Raw genomic sequence first — 19,862 nt, 5'->3', positions numbered from 1 at the left:
TAAGGAATCTTTTAAGGCAATCTTGGGTCTCCACATGTTCTTGGACTACAACTTCCAGAAATCCTAGCCAGCACATGGTAGAAATGTGAAGGCTTTTTAGGAGTTTTAGTCCAAGAACATCTGGGGACACAAGGTTGAGAGAGCCAGTGTTTTAAGGAGATGGCTGAGCTCTTAGCACCAATAGTTGATGGGGGATTTGCAACAAAATGATAAGGTGGGAATGCTGTACCCTGTTTTTCTTCACCCACCCCAAAAGACCCCTGTATCTCCAAGGGTTGGTTCTGAACCCTCAGTGGATTCTGAAAAACGTGGATTATAGCAAAGACTATTTCAATAGTGAGCACTAAACATAATATGGTCTCGAGCTCCCTCTAGTGGCCATTTCTGGTAACTTCACCTTTAGAAATATGTAGTTCAAGGGTTTTTCTTTTAATATTTTAGACTCTGGATAAGTGAATGAGCAGATACCGATCCTGGAGGTAAGGGGGTCCTAATATATCTGAAAATCTTGAGTTTCTCCCAGACACGCTGATATCTCATTCTTGTATATTCACTATATTTTGAGTACCGAATCACACATCCTTAAACATTAGAAACAGAGGACACAATCCTTCAGATATAAATGCATTTTTATTGTTACTGCCACTTTCCCCATGGCACATGTGTGAAGTAGCCAAGGATGTGTTCATAATTTTTTTGAAGTCAAAATCTATCTTTGCCCTACAACTAAATCATCTGCTAGTCTTTTTTTAAAAAATTGCCAACATATACTTTGTACAGCTGTTGTAATGAGTTAAGAAACTACACAAGGCAGCACAGGACAGGCCCACATCCAGACAGAAACATGTACACAGAACCCTATGAAGACAGATCACAGTGTAGACTTTCTTTTTGGTCCAGCATTCTGTTCACATAGCGGTTAACCAGATTCTTATGGGAAACCTGCTGGCAGAAGCTGAGTTGTAGCTACATCTTCCTTTTCCCCATGAGTATATCATTTGGTGGATGGCAAGCTAAAATGGAAATAGGCCAGACGGAATTCCCCCTCCTCTTCCCTGCTTCTTTAGGGAGAGACTTCTGTCACATTAACTGCAGTAGTTGCAGTCCTACTTGTGTTTCTCACAGCAGACCTGTAACACCCTGCTAATTTGCCAGATGTAGAGTTTTATTACATCCTCTTGTGTGAGATGAGCTAATATATCATGTATAGTTCAAGCACCAGACACGGGGGATGCTAATTTGCAGCTGTTCTCCTTTCCATATGCCTCGTTAAAGCTGCATGAAAGACTGCCACTGCAAAGTCTACGTCTTCCTTAGTGATGCACATCGGAGGTTTAATTCTAAATGTCTAAGGAGAGAGAGAGAGAGTAAAATCAAAAGGGAGAGCAGTTATCGTACTACCCAGTCCTGCAGGTTCGTGCGATTCCATGCCCACAAACTACGCTAAGTCTATGAACCATGAATAACAGTGTTCATGATTTTAAAAAAAACCTAGCCACGTTGTGCAGTGGTTAAACTGCTGTACTGAAGCCAAACCTGCTCATGATCCAAGGTTCAATCCCAGGTAGCCTGCGCAAGGTTCGCTCAGCCTTCCATCCTTCCAAGATTGATAAAATGAGTACCCAGCTTGCTGAGGGTGGGGGAACCTTATGGGGCTAGATCAAGCAGGGACCACTTGTCATCCATCAGATGTTGGGAAGCAGCTGGGGTGGTATAAGACCTAAACACAGCATGTGTGAGTCCATCTCCTTATCACTCTACTTTTTTGCAAGCTGTCCTGAATGGGGATGATGGAAAGTTGCAACGGCTGGAGGGGAGTGGCCAAACAGTCTTGATCTGGGAGAAGCCGCTTCTCCTATTCCTAAGGGTGGCCAGTAGCTTTAGATTTACAGGCCCTAGCTTTAGTGCAGCTACTATGCATGGAAGGTCATGGGTTAAAGCCTGACATTTCCAGTCAAAAGAACATTATACAGCAGGAGGTGGGAAACACCTCTGCCTGAGACTGCTGAGAAATACAGGCTAGATGGACAAACACCTTAAGCAAGCTTGCTCATCTGATGGTCCCAAGAGAAATCTACAAGTCTACAATTCATAGGCATGCTGTTGTTCTCAAACAAATTGGAGGATAGCATACCCAAATTTGCCATGCAAGCATTCGCTCCCTCTCCTCCCGGTTTCTCTTTTATTCCTTTACAGCTCAAATGCAAAGTTTAGGTTACTCAGTTTGATGTTAAGGCCTTTGCATTTCCTTGCTCTGAGTGAGATACAGTTTTGAGTCATCTGCCTTTATTCAACATGGCTGAATATCTGTATATGCATCAATTTAACCTTAATGCCTCTTTAACAAAAGCTTACAGTACCTGGAAATACAATCCTCCACGCCCAACTATCACTCCCATATCTTTGCAGTCTTCCATGATCTCAGCCACTTCTTCATGAGGGAGTGGCTTCCGAGTTTCCTAAGAAAATATATTCAGCTTTATTTTCATGTCCTTTCAAATCAATCCATTTTAACACAGGAAAGGAGATAATAAAAAACCAAGAAAAATTAAAACAGGTCTCCAGTTCTTCCCATGTTAAATGGGCAGCTTGCGTAGAGAACCTGCATTATTGTATGTTCATAAGCCCAATCAAGACTAGCCCAAAAGATGTTGCTGCCTGAGTTGGAGCAGCAAAATTGTGTGCCCTCTACCCCATAAGACAAGGTGCAGGGTATCCAAAGCTTGCTAATGTATTTTGGCATGTGAGGAAGAAAATCCTGCATATATCCCTCTCTCTCCTTAGCAATAAATTAGCAAATTAAATAACTATCACTTTGTCAAACTTTCATGCAAGTTCTGCTCATGCACCTCACCCATCCCTGATTTTAGGAGGAATTACCCTTTTCCTCCCCTCCCGACTCAGTCACAAGTTGCCCTCGTTTTCATGACACCCTATGCCTGGGGTAGCCACTTCACTTTGCCTGACAGTAGAGCCAGCTCTGCTGCAGGTTGGTTTTTGCAGGCCCCCACAGCAGGCCTGTAATGTCTGAAATAGCACCTCATTTGCAGCCAAACCAAATGAATCAGAACAGTGAAGTTGGAAGGGGCCTAACAAGGTCATCAGGTCCAACCTCTTGGCTGAGACTGTTTGGGCTTTGATGCATTTCTAAATGACCCACAAAGTATATTCCTGACCTTATCTGTGACCATCTCAATCCCGATCAGAAGCCCTTTGCCACGGACATCTCCAATAATTTCAAACTGATCTCGCAGCTTAGCAAACTCTAGCAGCATGTAAGTCCCCACTTCGTCACTGTTCTTCTGCAATCCATCTTCTGCTATTGCCTGAGCACATTAAAAACCATGCAGGAAGGCATCATATAGCTGTAAACAAGAATACACTCCAGTATGTGGATTTAAATTTTAACACCACTGATATAATTGTCGTCATCATATTAGAACTGCAGAGCTGTAAAGGACCCTATAGATCGTCCAGCCCTTGTCAAGAGGGCACAGAAGGGAATTGAACTGCCAACCTCTGGCTCTGCAGACAGATACCTAAACCACTCGGCTATCCATCCAATGCTTATTTTAGTCCTAATAATATAAACAGTTGCAACAGACAACATAAAGAAAACAATGGTCCAAATCTTCCACACAAAAAAGGACAACATAAAATATACCTAGGAAAACTATTCATTTTTCTTTCTTAGAAATATGGAAGGATTTTTAAAAAAAGAAACATGGTGAAATCTCTTTCTAGTAACAGGCAGATGATTTATTTATTTTAGAACCAAGCTAGTTACTCCATTCAATTCCTGTTTGTAGGTTCCCTGCTAAAACACCTGAGCAGCTACTCTTTGGAAAAAATGTTGGGCCCAATCAGGAAAATCTACTTTTTTTGGACTATAAATCCCAGGAGTCACCAAACCAACAGGGTCAGCTTGGTCTCAAAAAGTAAAATTGACCTTTTAACAAAACGCACACACACAAAGTGCATCCTTGTCAATCTGTAAGAGTGTTTCTGTTCATTTCCATGTAGACGTGAATTTTGAGTAACCTGAAGAACACAAGAAAAGGCAGAGCTTGGAAAAACTGACTTGTTTGTAGTCCCTCAAAAGTATTTTCCCCCCATGCTCTGGCTTTTCTTGTTGGTGGCATCAAATTCTTATTATTAATAACAAGAAAAGGCACAGCATGGGGGGAAAATACTTTTGAGAGACTACAAACAAGTCAATTCTGATTTATGGTGAGCCTTTCCAAGGTTTTCTAGGTAGAGAATACTCAGAAATGGCTTACTGTTCTCTTCTTTTGGAGGTGACCTGAGACTGTGCAGCTTGCCCAAGGCCACCCAGGCTGGCTTTTTCCCTGGGGGACATTGGGGGAATCAAACTGCCAGCCTCTGGCTCTGCAGCCTGGTGCCTAAACTACTGAATCATACAAATACAAATAGTATTCAGTACTCCGTGGGAATGAACAGAGAGGTTCTTGTGGATTGACAGGGAGACTGTGTTTATCTGTGTACGTGTGCATGAAGACATCTCTAACACAGCAGATCACTAGACAGGACTGGACTAAGCATTTTAGCAGTGACACAGTAGTCTTCTACAGTGCAAGCTGTCTTTATCAAAGGCGCATCTTCTTTTAAACAGCAATATAAAGGAACAGGCTGTAATCATTTTCTTACATCAAGAACAGCAGATCCAACTACACAGGCCAAAGGGTTTCCTCCAAATGTGTTGAAGTGCAGGTTTTGCGTTAAGGCATTTGCAATCTCTAGGGGAGGAAAAAAAATTCTCCTGTGGTATTCTAAAAATATGGGACAAAATGTAATTGCTGGTATATTGTCAACCGTGTAACATTTGGTGGTGAATTACTGCAGATTAGGAACTCAATGTAGATATTTGTTGCATGCTGAGTGGTGCTACTCTGTATGCAACAGACAATGTCTCATGATTTTGTAAAGTGTAGCAATATACCACCAATGTTTACATTGATACTTGAGCAATAGGATTTGGGTCATTAAATCATTAAATGCAGATACTGCTGCTTCTGTATAAAATGCCAGGTCAGCCTTCCACAAATGGACGCCCTCCATAGGTAAAGAACTACAGCTTCCATCTATCTGGAACCCTAGGATCCATTGTATGAGAGCAGCAGTCCAAAATATCTGGAAGGTGACAGGTTGTCTACCTCAGATATAGTGACTCAAATGACTAGAACACCATGGCTGAAATCCTGTTGCACATTTATATAAATACAGTGGTGCCTCGCTTACCGATGTTAATCCATGCAGCAAAAATCGCTGCTAAGCGATTTCATCGCTAAGCGATATTAAAAAGCCCATAGAAATGCATTAAAATGCTATTAATGTGTTCCTATGGGCTTAAAAACTAACCTTAACCGAAAATCCTCCATAGGGGCGGCCATTTTCGGTGCCTCTAAAGTGAGGCAACACAGTGGGCGGCTATTTTGTTTACCCGGTGGCCATTTTGGAACCGCTGATCAGCTGGCCAAAAATGGGGGCTTTGCGATGATCGCTTGCCTGCGATCATAGCAAAGCGAATTTTCCCCATAGGGACAATCGCAAAAGCGATCGCAAAAACATCGTCGCAAAGGGATTTCTTCGTTTAACGGGGCGATCGCTATGCGAGGCACCACTGCCATAATTTAAGAAATCTCTGTAGGTATTACCTGTTGTATGTTGAATTGCTTGATGGAGATTTCTTAATTTACAGCCATTTGTATCTAAAAGTTAACACTATTTCTATAACTGTGCAAAAGGATTTCAGCCTACATGTACTATCTCTGAGGTGGGCTGCTCTGATATGTTCCATAGGGCTTCAGTTCTCATAGATCTACAGTCAAAAGATCTTGGCCAAATTCAAACAATGTCCAAGCATCTTCCAGGCTATCAAGACTGGAAGATATATAATTCAGCAAAGAGATAAAATTCAGCAAAATCGATGGTATTAGTCAAGACTGAAAACAAGTATGAAAGCCACTTATACTGTGAAGGCTAACTCAGTAGGACAAAAGAGGACATGGCTCCACCTCACGTTTAGACTGCCCCCCCAGCCAGTCCACTCCTGCCTGCCTCCTTACCAGAGATGGAGTGTGAGGGCCCCTGGCTGTGTTCTTCTCTTGCTGAACTCTTGCCTCAAACCCTCTGTGAGTGTATGTGTGTGAGAGAGAGACAGAGAGAGAGATTGAGAGAAGATGTCAGAGAATGACGGTATGGGGAGGGAGAAGAAGCAAGTAGCAAGTTTGGGGGCCGAGTTGTGATCTGAACTTAGGGAGAGGCAGTATGGTACTGTCAGCCTCTCTGCTTGCTTACCTATGTCCATATGTCAACATATGTGAGAAACTATGCCCACTTTGGTCACTTGTCCCTGCCTGTCACTCCTGGCTGTACCCACTCCAGTTGCTTCACCTTCCAGCTCACTGGAGCCATAACCAGCCACTTTGGAAATTGGGGCTTTGCTGCCTTATTGGTTAAGGTTCGGTTACCTGAGACTGGCAGACATGGGGAGGGAATGGGGATGAACACTGGAGTCTGAGTGGGTGACGGACACATCGGTTCTCTGTTACCGCTGTTTATTTTGTGTGGTTCTCTGCCCAGGGAGGAGCAGATAGTCGCAATATATGTGCTCAGATGGGTTCACACTCTTCCAACAGCAAATCCCAACCGGCAGATTCACTCCTTTCCAGCAAAATATGTTTCTGCCTGGAATCAAAGCCCCCATAACCTCCACCTCAGTTGCAGCTCAGCACTGACCCATCATCAGCCAACCCCCACTGTATCCATACCTGGTCTAGTGACAACTGCTGCCATTGGGAAGCCGTTACCGATGGCTTTTGCCATGGTCACAATGTCAGGAATCACATCATGTCCTTGGAATCCCCAGAAATGGCTGCCTGTTCGACCAAACCCTGTCTGAACCTTCAAAGAACAACGCGGGGGGGGGGGAGCAATGGGGGGGGAAGAGAGACAAAGAGATACTTTAAATATTTGGAGCTAACATTTGAAAGATTTCTTCTGCAGATATAATTTAAATGCACCCAGTGTTCACACTGTCAAATGTGTTGAACAAACCCAGGTACTTCCACGTACATATTTCTAGGATTATTATTATTATTATTATTATTATTATTATTATTATTATTATTATTATTATTATTATTATTATTATTAATTTAATGTATATCCCGCCTATCTAGTCGTGGTGGACTACTCTAGGCGGCCAATCAGCTGTGGCATTTTGTTGTGTGTGCATGTGCGTTAGCAGGACTTGTGCTCAAATACTCACTTCATCTGAAATACACACTCCTCCTTTCTCACGCACCAGCTGATAGGCTTCTTTAAGGAATCCCTTGGGATACTGAACTGCTCCACTGACACCCTGCACACACAAACGCACAAAAATGGGGTTTTTCTCCAACAGCAAAAGCTATAAAACACCATAAAAGATGCTGCAACCAGGGTTACTGCAGGAAATACTGACCTGAATTGGCTCAGCAATAAATCCAGCTATTTCTTTTGGAATACACGTTATGAATGTGTCTTTGAGCTGCTCAATGTACTGGTCCTTTGCATGACAAGAACCTGTGTTGGGAAAGTGTAAATGGGGAAGACAGATATGCAATGGATCAAGGATGAATATATATCTGCTGTATATCTCAGTGACGTCTGAAGCCTCTGCGTAGGTCTGAATATGTACATCCAACCCAGAACTTGGAAGCAACCTTCTGAAATCACAGCTTGAGCTAGACAGGCAAGGATCTACTGTGCTGCTGTCCAGATTTTCCAGCTGTTACACTAAGCCTCAGCCCAATGAGTCCAGCAGCCTTTTCCAAAATGATGCCTTCCACGGCCACTGGCTCTGTTGTTTGTGAATGATGGGAACCGTAGTACATCCCAACTAGATGGGAAGGGAGTCCACACTCTTGTGCTATGGCACTTCTTGGGTAGGTGGGATGCTTAGAATGCAGCACTAGCTTACAAAGACTGTCCATCATCTTTCCCTTTAAACTTTTAAGTATATGTCCAACTTCCACAAGCACAAATATTAATTTCTCAAAGTATTTCACATAAGATAAAATCAGCAGTCCCTACACACAACCCTGGCAATGTAGGTAGGCCAATATTACTATCTTCATAGTGTGTGTGCTGTGCTGGCAAAGTTAGCACGTTGTATTGGGCAGTGGCTAGGATGATGGGATTTGTCAAAGATTGTTATCCACAGTGAATAATGGCAGACTGTTTCAGTCAAACTTATCTCACAGGGTTGTTATGAAGACAAATGGGAAAATGTGTGATGCCTTGAGAGGGAGCAGCATAAAATGTAATACATTGCAAAATATTATTTATATTTGGATGTATATGCCACTTTTACTCCTACAAACTCTATTAAGGGTACATGATGCTTCTCCCATTTTATCCCCATGACAAAGCTGAAGACTGGGCTCAGAGACTGTGACTGGACCTTGAAAAACTCATTAGGGTCACCTTAAGTCAGTTCTCACTTTACAGTACACAGCAACAACGTAAGTCCTTCCACAGGACAAAACATAACTACAATTTGATACCATTCCTTACTGAAAGATCAGCATTTTTCCTACTGAACAAACCTGGAGAACAGGTGCATTTTCGAATTGTTTGCACTGGAGAATCTCGGCAATGGCTTCCTCCCCAGGGGCCACGAAAAACATCAGGAGACATTGTCTGAAAAGTACAGCGGAGATAAAAGGGTTGGCCTTAGAAGCTGCTTCACTGTGACACATGTATAAGTGAATATGAAAGACTTTTAGATTATATTCACCATGGATTGACATAGCTATGGAGGGCAGGTGGGGGGAATGTGAACTCCAATACTTCCAACTTGATTTCACTATCCATGCAAAAATAGTTTTTATTAAAGAAAAAAAGTTACATCATAGAATAATTGAGCTGGAAAGGGCCTGTAAGGCCATCAAGCCCAACCCCATGCTCAATGCAGGAATCCAAATCAAAGCAGATCTGAGATAGGGTTGACCAATTTTCTCTGGAATGCCTCCAGTGTTGGAGCGCTCACCATCTCCAAAGGTAATTGGTTCCATTGTCGTACTGCTCTAACAGTTAAGAAATTTTTCCTGATATTCAGCCTAAATATGGCTTCCTATAACTTGAGCCCATTATTGCGTGTCCTGCACTCTGGGATGATTGAGAACAAATCCTGTCTCTTTCAAGTATTTGAAAAGTGCTCTCATATCTCCCCCTCAGTGTTCTTTTCCCAAGGCTAAACACGCTGAGTTCTTTCCCTCTTTCCTCATAGGGCTTGGTTGCCAAGTATGTTCATTATTTTTAAGAATGAAGACATTAGAGAAGAAACCTTTACAGTGGTTGCTGACCTTTATAGTCCTTTCACAGTCCCTGTTTTGAGCCTGATTTAAAAGATTTCTATAATTCACAAGCCGATCTCAACAGTTTGCTTTATCTTTGTCCCCATATTGAAAACAGTGTTGTTGTTTTGCAATCTGTGAGACAGGATGAATTATAAGAAAAAGAAATTGGTGCCAATTTTATACTACATTATTTTAATGGATGAAGACTCAGCTAAAAATATTCTCGTTTGATCTCCTCAAATAAGAACTCACCAAAAAATGCTGGGTATGGACTTCCATCAGATGAAAATGATTTTTGCCAGGTTGATGGCAAAAAGTGAAATCTGTACAAACAGGCCTCTGCTTAGTGATCAAAAATGATGTACATTTATAACCACCTTGATTGTATTTCTTTGGCTAAAAATTGTGCCACATTTCCCTGTTGTTCCATGAATCAGTTGTTCCATGGATCTGAAAGACCTCAAAAGCTTGTCCTTTCCTATATTAGCAAACTACTGTCCTGATTTTTTAAAATCATATTTTCTATTATTAAAGTCATCACACTACAGAAAGGTATCTTGTGTTATTGTAGAAAGGTCAGACAGACAAAACTTTCATTGGACAAGTGATATAGCCCAGAAAGAAAGCAACAAGAAACGTACAGTTTGACCGCCGAATCCACTGCTGACAACGTGCTTGTAATGTCCTATGGATGATGACCCCATTGTGTAAAGACTGCCCCCATGATAGCATCCCCTGTAGAAAGAATGGCAAAATCAGTCTTTCCAATTTCTCTTCCTGCTAATGCTTCTACCGGTCATCATTTCAAATGTTTTGGTCCCTGAAATAAGGGAGGGAAAGGCAAATTTCTGACCATATGGATGACTTCCTCAGTACTGGTGGAAGATCTAAATAATGGTATATTCAGCAAGTTTTTGAGGCTGCTTTTCTGTCTAAGCCATTGTTTCCAAATGAATGTCTCTTACCTTAAGTTATTAAACTGCAGTACTGCAGTCAAAGACTCTGCTTATGACCTGAGTTGGATCCTGAGGTCAGGTAGCCATCTCAACTGTTGACTCATCCTTCCAAGGTTGGTAAATTGGGGGAGGGCAATGTATAGTCTGCATAATTAAATTATAAGTTGTCCAGAAAGTGCTTTAAGTCTTATGAGTGGTAAACAGCACACTTTTTTTTGCTTTGCTTTATCTTGGTTTTTATCTTGATTTCTTTTCCTTGTGAACATCAGCATATGAAGAGTTCTCAAAACTCAAAAGGACTCATTTAGCATTTTGAGCATTAGTTGATGTAGCAGAAAACCATGTTTTTTGTCTTACACAAGGATACTGTCAATCCAGGATAGTATCATTGGCCTCTTTGCTGAGACACAAGGTAATCTTTGTTAATTCCAGAGTTTGGACAAATGCCTGTAATATATATGTACCTGCTTGGAAAAGTTACTTTTTTGGACTACAGAATCTCCCAGCCAGCACTATTTTGCTTGCCCCACAGCAAAGGATATAGGAAGAAAGCATGGATTCTTAATAGACAGTTCAAAAGAGATCCTGGCATTCTCTTGGCTATTCACCAACTATCCACCTAGCTAAGAAACAGTTAGATGGTCAGCGGGTACAATACAGTCTGAAGGTGGGCAGGAAAGAATCGCAGAACAATGAAGTTGCTCATTGCCAAGTAATATTTAGTTCTAGCAGAAATAAAAAGAAAAGTACAGCACTCTGCAGAAGATGGCAGAGTAGAATCTCCAATTCCAATGAGAAAAGCAAATCACAAAACACTGATCTTAATTACCTCAAAGAAATAATATCAACGTTGCGTGTAAAAACTCTTGCCATAAGCATTGCCAGATCGTTGGCTTCTGAACCGCTGTTGGTTAGGTAAACCACCTGCAACAAAGACTTGAATCAGAATGCAGTATTGCAGAAAGTCAGCATTTATCTGCTGTTAATGCACAGTTACCAACTGGAGGAAATACAAAGACAAAAGATCTGGTCTTATTCTTTGCATTTTAATTTTTAAAAAACGAATGACCTATCTTTCCAGCTTTCAGAGTACCACAATTTATTCACATATTTTCAGACTGAGGATTCCTAGTACAGAAATCAGCATACCTTTAAGGGGTCCGGAAGCAGCGAGGTCAGCTTCTCTGCATACTCCTGGATTGGTGGGTGTATATAGATATTGCTTGTGTGCCACAAGCGGCCAAGCTGTTTCTGGGCAGCTGCAGTTACCTTCCTGGGTATATTAGAAAAGGTTTTTAAAAAAGTCTTAAACCCAATTTAAAACAATATTACTTCCTCTGTCAATGAACATAGTGCCCTGGTTCACTAAAGTCTCCTTACACACAACATTTGTTTCTCTCAATACCTTTCTTGACATTATTCTCTGTTCAGCATGACAAAGCATAGGCTCTAGGTTTACCAGTATCCACTCCTAAGCTTCTGTTTCAAAACTCAGTTTTCAGAAAATCATATGTATTCTGGAAATCCTAGGAATTCTTTAGTAATTGTTAAAAAAGAACAAAAAACAATTTCCATCCGAGATTCTCCTTTAGCGCTATTGTTGGGCCATCTGTGAGTTAATCAGAAATGTTACTGAAAGCTAGCTAACCCATGCAATGAATTCCATGTAAAGTGTCATGGCATTAAAATATACTCCCAAAACAAACCTCAAAGTAAATTACTTTGCAACGTATAAAAAGGAATGGGAAATTATGGATTTTGTTGCTGTTATAATCAGGACAGCTCTTACATTGCATGGATAGCAGGAAAAATGCTGATCTCGTTAGCAATAAATCAGATATATAAAGTAAAACAAATACTTCATCTGTAACAGCCTTGCCAGAGCTGAAACAAAGTAACTGAGAAACAAACAGGAGACATAAGAATTCCTGTTCCCCCTCCTCTTTTCTTTCCTAATGTCTAACCCAATTGTCGTAAGTTTTTCTTTATGTAATTCTGCTGTTTTTATTGTTGTATCCCTTGCTGTAAGCCACCTAGAGTGGTTTATCGACTAGATAGGTGGGATATAAATAAAATAAATAAATAAAAATAAATAAATTTACAGGGGATGCCAAGATTTTAAGCATTATAGGTGAAAACAAAACAAAAATAATGAGAATAAAAATAAAGAGATAGACAAAAACTTGGTGGCACTTTAAAAACTAACTTTATATTATTTAATGTGAGCTTTCATGGACAAGTCCACTTAATCAGACTTTAAAGAATTTTAAGATGTTAAGAACCTCCAAAGGAGGCAGGCATACATCCTCAGAACCAAATGTAGTGCCAATGAAGTGTGCTTAGTGGACACCAGGAGCCATGGAATGTTGAGTGTGGACATGAAACAGAAGGCCAACATGTGTGAAGATAGCATACAGATGGTGACTGTTGTGGCTGATGTTACAGAACAGTGGTTCTCGACACTTCTAATGTCTCACCAATAGCTCTGTCCAAATCCCACCAGGATACAACTGCCCACTTTTTCCAAGAAAGACATTTACAGGTTTATCAGCCTTCTCTTGTTGTTTCTAAAATTTGTAGTAAATTAGGAGGGCAGGGAGAATAGGGAATAAGAGGAAACATTGAGTGTCCAAAGTTTATTACGGAATGTCAAAATGAATTATCTGTGGCAGGTATGACGGGCAGGACATGGTACAGCAGAAGAACATGGGACTTGAAGAAGAATGAATATTAGTAAGTGTTATGAAAATGCTACATCCCAGCTAAACCCTACATTTTTACATGCACCATTGGTTTGAAAAGCAGTGTCACGGGGCTTTGCAAAACCTGTTGTGTTGAGCAGGTAGAGGAACAGACCTAGTCCTTGGGTTTGTGCTTCCATTAGGTAGCTTGTTCTCACCAATGAATAATTTATTCAGGCTACACTTTTATCTGTCAGTAAGAATTTGAGGCCTTCCTTTAAACATGTTGGCTGGACTAAGGCTGCGTAACCCATATGTGACATTAGAAGCAAGCTAGGCTGAGACACCTCTCTCTGCTCAGACCCACTAGGACACTAAAACAAATCCTCTGATTGTTTTGCAAAGAGCACAAGCTGCCTGTGGAATGTGAATGTGTGACCCTTGAGATACAAGGCCATGGAATTCATCCCATACTTACGGATGGCAGTGACCAACACCGACAGTCGCGATTCCAGCAAAGGGATCAAGGTACCGACGCCCCTCAAAGTCAAATAACCATTGCATGTGTCCTTGGTGGATGAGCAGTGGCTTCTTATAAACAGTGTACAAAGATGGGGACACATTCTGTTTGCGGATCTTCAGCATTTTTTCATATGAATAGGACTGCAGGAAAGAAGATTTTATAAGAAGAAAATAATACTTGTGGATTTATATCTGTTCAACTGATCTTCCTCATAGTGGCAATATCAACAGACTATATCAGAAATCACTAGCCAGCACTTAGAAGTAAACAGTTAGTAGTAGTAACTAGTTGGTTTTGTGAACACACTACTTAACTGTTTTTTTGCTAACATAAACAATACCTAAGTTACTCAGACATAACTTTTAAAAATGGCTTTTAAACACATTTTAAGACATTTTAAAAAGGAATTTCACTGTATTTTTTTCCAGGATTGATATCACTGTCTTAAGCTATTTTAAGTGGCAGGAGAAATACTTGGGATGATTTGTTTATATAAACTTTGCAAAGTGCAAAATCAGAATTGGCATTGGCCACTAGAGGAAACAAAGCATTTCCCTGTACTTTCCCTGACGTGCTCATTCGTGCTTAAATGTACTCCTCACTCATCAATAATCTTTGAATTAATCTTAGCAACCACCATTAAAATCTCTATCTGTCGTTCCCAACTGCTGTTGATTACTCTTACCAGCCACTGATTGACATCCCCATAAACTGGAGCTACCATATTTGCACTTGCATCACATTTAGTACTCCTACCCGCCCCAATGCTAGATAAATGTCAGTCTACTGAAGCTACTTTCCATGCATCTGAAGATGTGTGCTACGGCTCAGTGGTCCTGGTGCAGGGAAGGCATTCATGGCCTTACTACAGTGTAAGAAAAATTAAGCCCCCCTGTGTGCTACATTTTTAACATGCTGATGCACACAACAGATTCAGACAGATGAAAACAGGTGTAAAAATACAAGTACAGTGGTGCCTCGCTTGACGAAGATAATTCGTTCTGTTCAAATCGCTGTTAAGCGAAATCCTTGTCAAGTGAAATTTAAAAATCCATTGAAATGCATTGAAAACCGGTTCAATGTGTTCCAATGGGCTAAATACCTCATCGTAAAGCAAAGATCCTCCATAGGATGGCCATTTTCCATTGCCTGTAAAGTGAGGAATCCATCCTAAAGCACAACGGGGAGCCATTTTGCACAGTGGGGACCGCCATTTTAGGGCCGCCGATCAGCTGTTTTAAAATCGTCTAGCGAAAAATCAGTTCCTGAAGCAGGGAACCGATCATCGGTAAGCGATTTTTCCCCATCGGAACATTGTTTTGCGATTGCAAAAACTTCATCGTAAAGCGGTTTCATCATTCAACGAGGTAATCATTAAGCGAGGCACCACTGTACAGACAAAACCTACAAAAATATATGCATTAACCAGCAATACAGTAAAACACTTAAGAACAACTTATCCATACAGAACAGAGTCAACACATACCTCATATTTGTCAGGTACAAACTCACAGGGAGGCATTTTTGATCGCAAGCAGAAAGAATTTTTCAGTTCCTGTTGCCAACATACCTCTGATTTAAAAAGAAAAAAAAAGCTGAATGAGCAGAATTACCAGAAACAAAAATAGCAGAAACAAAAGCTCATTTTGCACCGGTTTATTTTGGCAGCCATTTGCAGTGACACTGCCTGTGATGGATGAAATGTCATATTGTGCCATGTGACTCTGGGAAAGCATTATGTGAGCAAGGGCATAATTTAGACAAAAGAATATAGGACATTGCTTTCCATGTAAGTAGGCTTGATATATTTTTAACACCAGATTTGACAGGTACTATCTCTCTTTTCTTCTTTCCCTTCCATCCAATCACTACCAATTTTCAGCTGCAGTGTCCCCAGAGACATGACGGCTTCTGTGCTTTCCTAGGAATGTGAAAAAAATCAATCAGCCCATGACATTATTTATAAAATTGTACTTTGTCTTCCCATGCCTCATCCTCTTCAAAGATACTGAGGTCACTGTACATGGTTCCTCTTTTTAATCAACACAACAGTCCTGTGTGGTAGGCTTGGCAGAAAATCAATGTAAAGTTGCTGAGTAAGTTTACCTGACTAAATACAGATTTGGGCCAAAATCCAAGTCTGTGCTGGCAGAACTCCAGTCTTCCTCCCAAGATCCTATTGTTCCCTGACTGTAAGTCTCCTCGGGTGCACAACGGTTATATTTCTCAACCCTTGAAAACATCCTGCAAATGTATAACTTTTAAATATGTACCCAAAAAATTCCATTTCTATGGGATGTGTTGTTCTTGATATTCTTTGTTATGTGCCATCAAATTACTTCCAACTTGTGCCAATCATATGAGTTAATGACCTCCAGATGGTCCTGCCATTAACAACCCTGCTTAGATCTCACAAATTAAAGGCCATGGATTTATTTTACTGAGACAATCCATCTCACATTAGATGTTCTTCTTTTCCTAGAATTATTGTCTTTCCCAGTGACTTTTGCCTTCTCATTATATATTAAAGACATGAGAAATTCAGTTTAGTTATTGTACTTTGCACCAAGATATCAGGCTTGATTTGATCTAAAACCCATTCTATTTGTCCTTCTGGCAGTCCATGGCATCTGTAAAGCTGATGGCACTAGGACAGCTAGGTGATCAAAGAGGGAAAAGAAGTGAGGAATCAACAGAGAGATAGGAGGAAGTTTTCGGTTCAGCCTTGTTTCCAGCTTGTTAAGGCTGCTCTGCATTGGCCATCTAAATTTGCACGAGAGATGGTTAGAACAGAGCTGTCTTAAAACTTCCTTTCTCTCTGCCAAATCCTCATATTTACTGGTTGTGTAGCTACTTAACGATTAACAACAAAAAGCTGCCCTAGCACTGGATTAACAAGCCAATAAAAGAATAAACAAACAAACAAATGGAATGGGAAGAAGAAAGCAGCCCCAGACACCAGGTGTGGGGAGGAGATGATTCAGAGGCTGCCAGTTTCCCTTCTAAATTGCTTCTCACAGGGTGCCACTACACAGTAAGAAGTTGCTGTGAAGTTGCACCTGGGAAGTTGGGTTTCCCTGGGTAGATTTGAGCTAGCTGGCCACACAGGGAGAAAGGGGTGGTTTCTAGCCCTTGTACAGTATCCGAAACCATTTCAGTTGGTTGCAGCAGCAGTGAGAGTGTGATTACATTTAAATAACGTGCCAGAAATGCTCCTGCATTATTTGTCAATGACATTGCACCCAAAGTGTAATAAAATGAATAAATGAATAAATGAATAAATGAATAAATGAATAAATGAATGAATGAATAAATAAATAAATAAATAAATAAATAAATAAATAAATAAATGAATGAATGAATGAATGAATAAATAAATAAATAAATAAATAAATAAATAAATAAATAAATAAATAGTCTTGTTTGATAGCACTGGGCCCCATACAGAAAACACACTGCAGTTCAAGGATGTTAATCTGGATTAATCAGTACAAAGGAAAGGAAAATGTGAACAAGGTGTACTTTTTGAGAAACGTGTGATTATATCTCACACTCTGGTTAAACTTCCCAGTTAAAAATTCTCCTTTACGGATGATTAAGGCCCCATATCAGCCTACTGAACTTCTAAAATCTGGGGAGGCCCCTCTCTTGGCTCCACCACCTTCCCAAGCTCATCTGGAGAGGGCAGGAGAGAAGGTCTTCTCTTTGCAATGCACTGCCTAGAGAAGCCAGATTGGCCCGCCTCCCTCTTGTCCTTCCATTGTCAGGCAAAGACCCTTCTCTTCATGCAGGCTTTTAAGAAATGAGATCTAAGAAACACTCCATTTATGAAACTGAGATATTTTTAATTTTTAAAAGTTTTTTTAATTAAATGTTGATTGATGTTAAACTGTGTTTTAAATAGATAGCTTTGTATACTTGAAAGGCTGGCATACAGAAGCGTGGCAGGATCTGTTCTAGAGTGCAGGACATGCAACAATGGGCTCAAGTTACAGGAAACCAGCTTATGATTGAATATCAGGTGAAACTTCCTAACTGTTAGAGCAGTACAACAGTGGAACCAGGTACCCGGGGAGTTGGCCAATGCTCCAACACTGGAGGCATTCAAGAGAAACTGAGACAACAACCTGGCAGATATCCTTTGATTGTATTCCTGCATCAAGCAGGGGGTTCGACCTGATGGCCTTATGGACCCATTCCAACTTCACTATTCTATGATTCTGTACTATTTTAATGTACTCTTGCACGGTTCCAATTGTTGTTCCAAGAGTAACGTATTACTGTTCCACGGGTCCAATACGACCCTGTGGAGAGAGGGTCGTATATCAATCAATCAACCAACCAATGGCAGGGAATGTAAGGCGGGAGGCGGGGACAGGGATTGGTACCCACAGGTTTCCCTGTTTGGTGCCGGCGGCGCACGGGCGCCTCCGCGAGGGTCTTCCCCGCCGCCCTGCACTCGGGCGCCTTCCCCACGAGAGACGAGAAAGGGGCGGCGGGCGAGGTTTCTCTACTGCCTCAGCGCCTCTCGAGGCGGGAAGATGGAGATGGAGGAGAAGACAAGCCCTGGCGGGACTAAAGCTGCCTTTTTTTGCTTTGCAGTCTCTGTGCCTAATCCTAGCAGGGCGAGGGGCGGCGGTAACCTCCTCAGGCGAGCGCGCTCTGCATGTCCTCAGAGGGACGCTTGTGCGCCCGGAAAAAAAATTAGGGAATAAAAGTAACACAAAACCGAAGCGGCGAAAAGGGGGGGGGAGCGAACTGGCCTCTCCGGCTCGGTGGTCGCAAGAGGCAGCCCACAGAGCTCCTGTCGTCTGTTTCCCTCCTTTGTCTCCCTGCTCCGGCCGGCGGCCCCCCAGTTTTACCTTGCCTTGAGAGCAGCCTCGCCGGGCGGGGTCGGTTGCCTGCCACGAGCCGGGCCAGGCGGCCGAGGAGAAGCCGCCCTCCACACCAAGCCATGCCGTTGTTGCTCCCCCGAAATGAGCCGCCGCCGGAGAGCCGCTACGGGGGTGGAGGACCAGGGGAGGCTCGCCCGGGCCGCCAATGGCAGCCGAGGTGGCGTCGCCGCCTCCCCCTTGGAAGGGCCATCGCGGGGTCGATAAACTTCGCGCCCTCGGCGGGCTGCCTCTCCCAACACGTTTTTCTTTTCCCCCCAGATATTTAAATACCATTTCCAGGAAATTACACGTATCACTAGTTAACAGGGGAGGTTCACGTCAAGAAGGATGCATTTCCCTCAAGGGAGAGCAGCCTCCTCACGAAGCCCATTTTCCGAGCTTCCTCCCCGGGTTACCCGGCCCGCGCTTCCCAGGAACTTTTTTTGGGGGGGGACTCGTAACTCCCTCATCCGGGATGGGTGAGTGAGGAGTGGTGGTTATGAAAAAAGGGGAAAGCTTTCAAAGCTTTGGCAGGCTGAGAGGGTTCGATGGGACGGTCTCGTGGAGGTTCCCTTTCCCCAAGGACTTCACCAGACGCCAGTTGTTTTGATAACCATGGAACATTTATTTCTGAACATACGAATAAACCATTGTCCTGAACTGGTACATAAGTCTGTTTCTCCTTCCTCCAACATGGTGGGAAGGGGCTTCCAGTCATCCGAAAGGAAGGGGTTACCCAGGCTAGAGTTCCGTGGGGGCCTGGTGGCTCCCTTGGGTGACCATTCTTTGACCGTCGTTCCCGTTTGTATAGGCAACAGGGACACCGACGGGTCTCCCAGGAATTCCTCCCACTTGGGGTATCCGCCGGGTTCCAATGTCTAGCAGGCCTGCTCCGGTCTGCCATTCTCATCATCATCTCCCATGCTTTCCATTCACTCCTATCTCTCTCTCTCTTTTCTCTTGCTCTGCTCTGCCCCTTTCTTCTCTTAACTTTCTTTTCCACTCCCCAGCTTCTGCCTCTCCCCAGTAAAATGGTTTTTTTTTGGGGGGGGGGTTACTTCTCTCCTCCTGTGGCCTGCCTCATCTCTGGGCACCTTCAACCTTTCCCACTTCTGGGTTCAAGGATCTTGCAACCAGATCCATTCCCAGCCTGGAAGTCATGTGTCTCCTCTCTCACCTTCCCTGGCTTCTATCTCCCTCTTCCTTCTACTTCCTTCTCTTGCCTCTTTTAGCCGTCCTTCCTTTACTCCCATCCCCCTCAAGCCGTGGGACAATTCCTCCTCTTCTGCCCCCTGATGGGTCTCCTCTGGGGCTTTCTCTGAAGTCATCAGAAGTCCACATTCCCCTCCTTTCTCTGTCTCTTTGGCGGGAATGGACAGCGCTCCAGCCAGCGGTGACCCTGACTTGCCTCTGGGCTCACACACGCACCTTTCTGAGCCTTCTCACAAGCCCGTTTTGTCATC

General features: G+C 42.4%; 1 protein-coding gene across 1 annotated transcript; it reads right to left on the bottom strand.

The window, feature by feature from the left end:
• Window positions 1-611: 611 nt before the first annotated feature.
• Window positions 612-18,581, bottom strand: AGXT2 (alanine--glyoxylate aminotransferase 2). The gene is made up of 14 exons (XM_072992850.2): window positions 18,388-18,581; window positions 15,012-15,097; window positions 13,481-13,665; window positions 11,471-11,594; window positions 11,151-11,245; window positions 10,007-10,100; window positions 8,613-8,706; window positions 7,487-7,587; window positions 7,292-7,384; window positions 6,792-6,924; window positions 4,669-4,757; window positions 3,177-3,326; window positions 2,361-2,459; window positions 612-1,348 (listed from the first exon to the last, which is right to left on the bottom strand). The coding sequence occupies exons 1-14, from the start codon at window positions 18,479-18,481 to the stop codon at window positions 1,235-1,237; spliced, it is 1,551 nt and encodes a 516-aa protein (XP_072848951.2). The 5' UTR covers window positions 18,482-18,581; the 3' UTR covers window positions 612-1,234.
• Between the last annotated feature and the right edge of the window lie 1,281 nt (window positions 18,582-19,862).

This window comes from Pogona vitticeps, chromosome 2 (assembly GCF_051106095.1).
Source record: "Pogona vitticeps strain Pit_001003342236 chromosome 2, PviZW2.1, whole genome shotgun sequence".
Classification (NCBI taxonomy): domain Eukaryota; kingdom Metazoa; phylum Chordata; class Lepidosauria; order Squamata; family Agamidae; genus Pogona; species Pogona vitticeps.
Note: the sequence above shows the minus strand (reverse complement) of the source record. Positions and strands in the feature narration are given on the sequence as shown.

Coding starts and splice junctions, on each gene's coding strand:
- AGXT2 (XM_072992850.2), bottom strand. CDS start 18,481: ATGGCTTGGTGTGGAGGGCGGCTTCTCCTCGGCCGCCTGGCCCGGCTC. Junction 15,098..18,387: donor GAGGCTGCTCTCAAGGCAAG/GTAAAACTGGGG, acceptor TTTTTAAATCAG/AGGTATGTTGGCAACAGGAA. Junction 7,588..8,612: donor AAAATGCACCTGTTCTCCAG/GTTTGTTCAGTA, acceptor TTCCCAACACAG/GTTCTTGTCATGCAAAGGAC.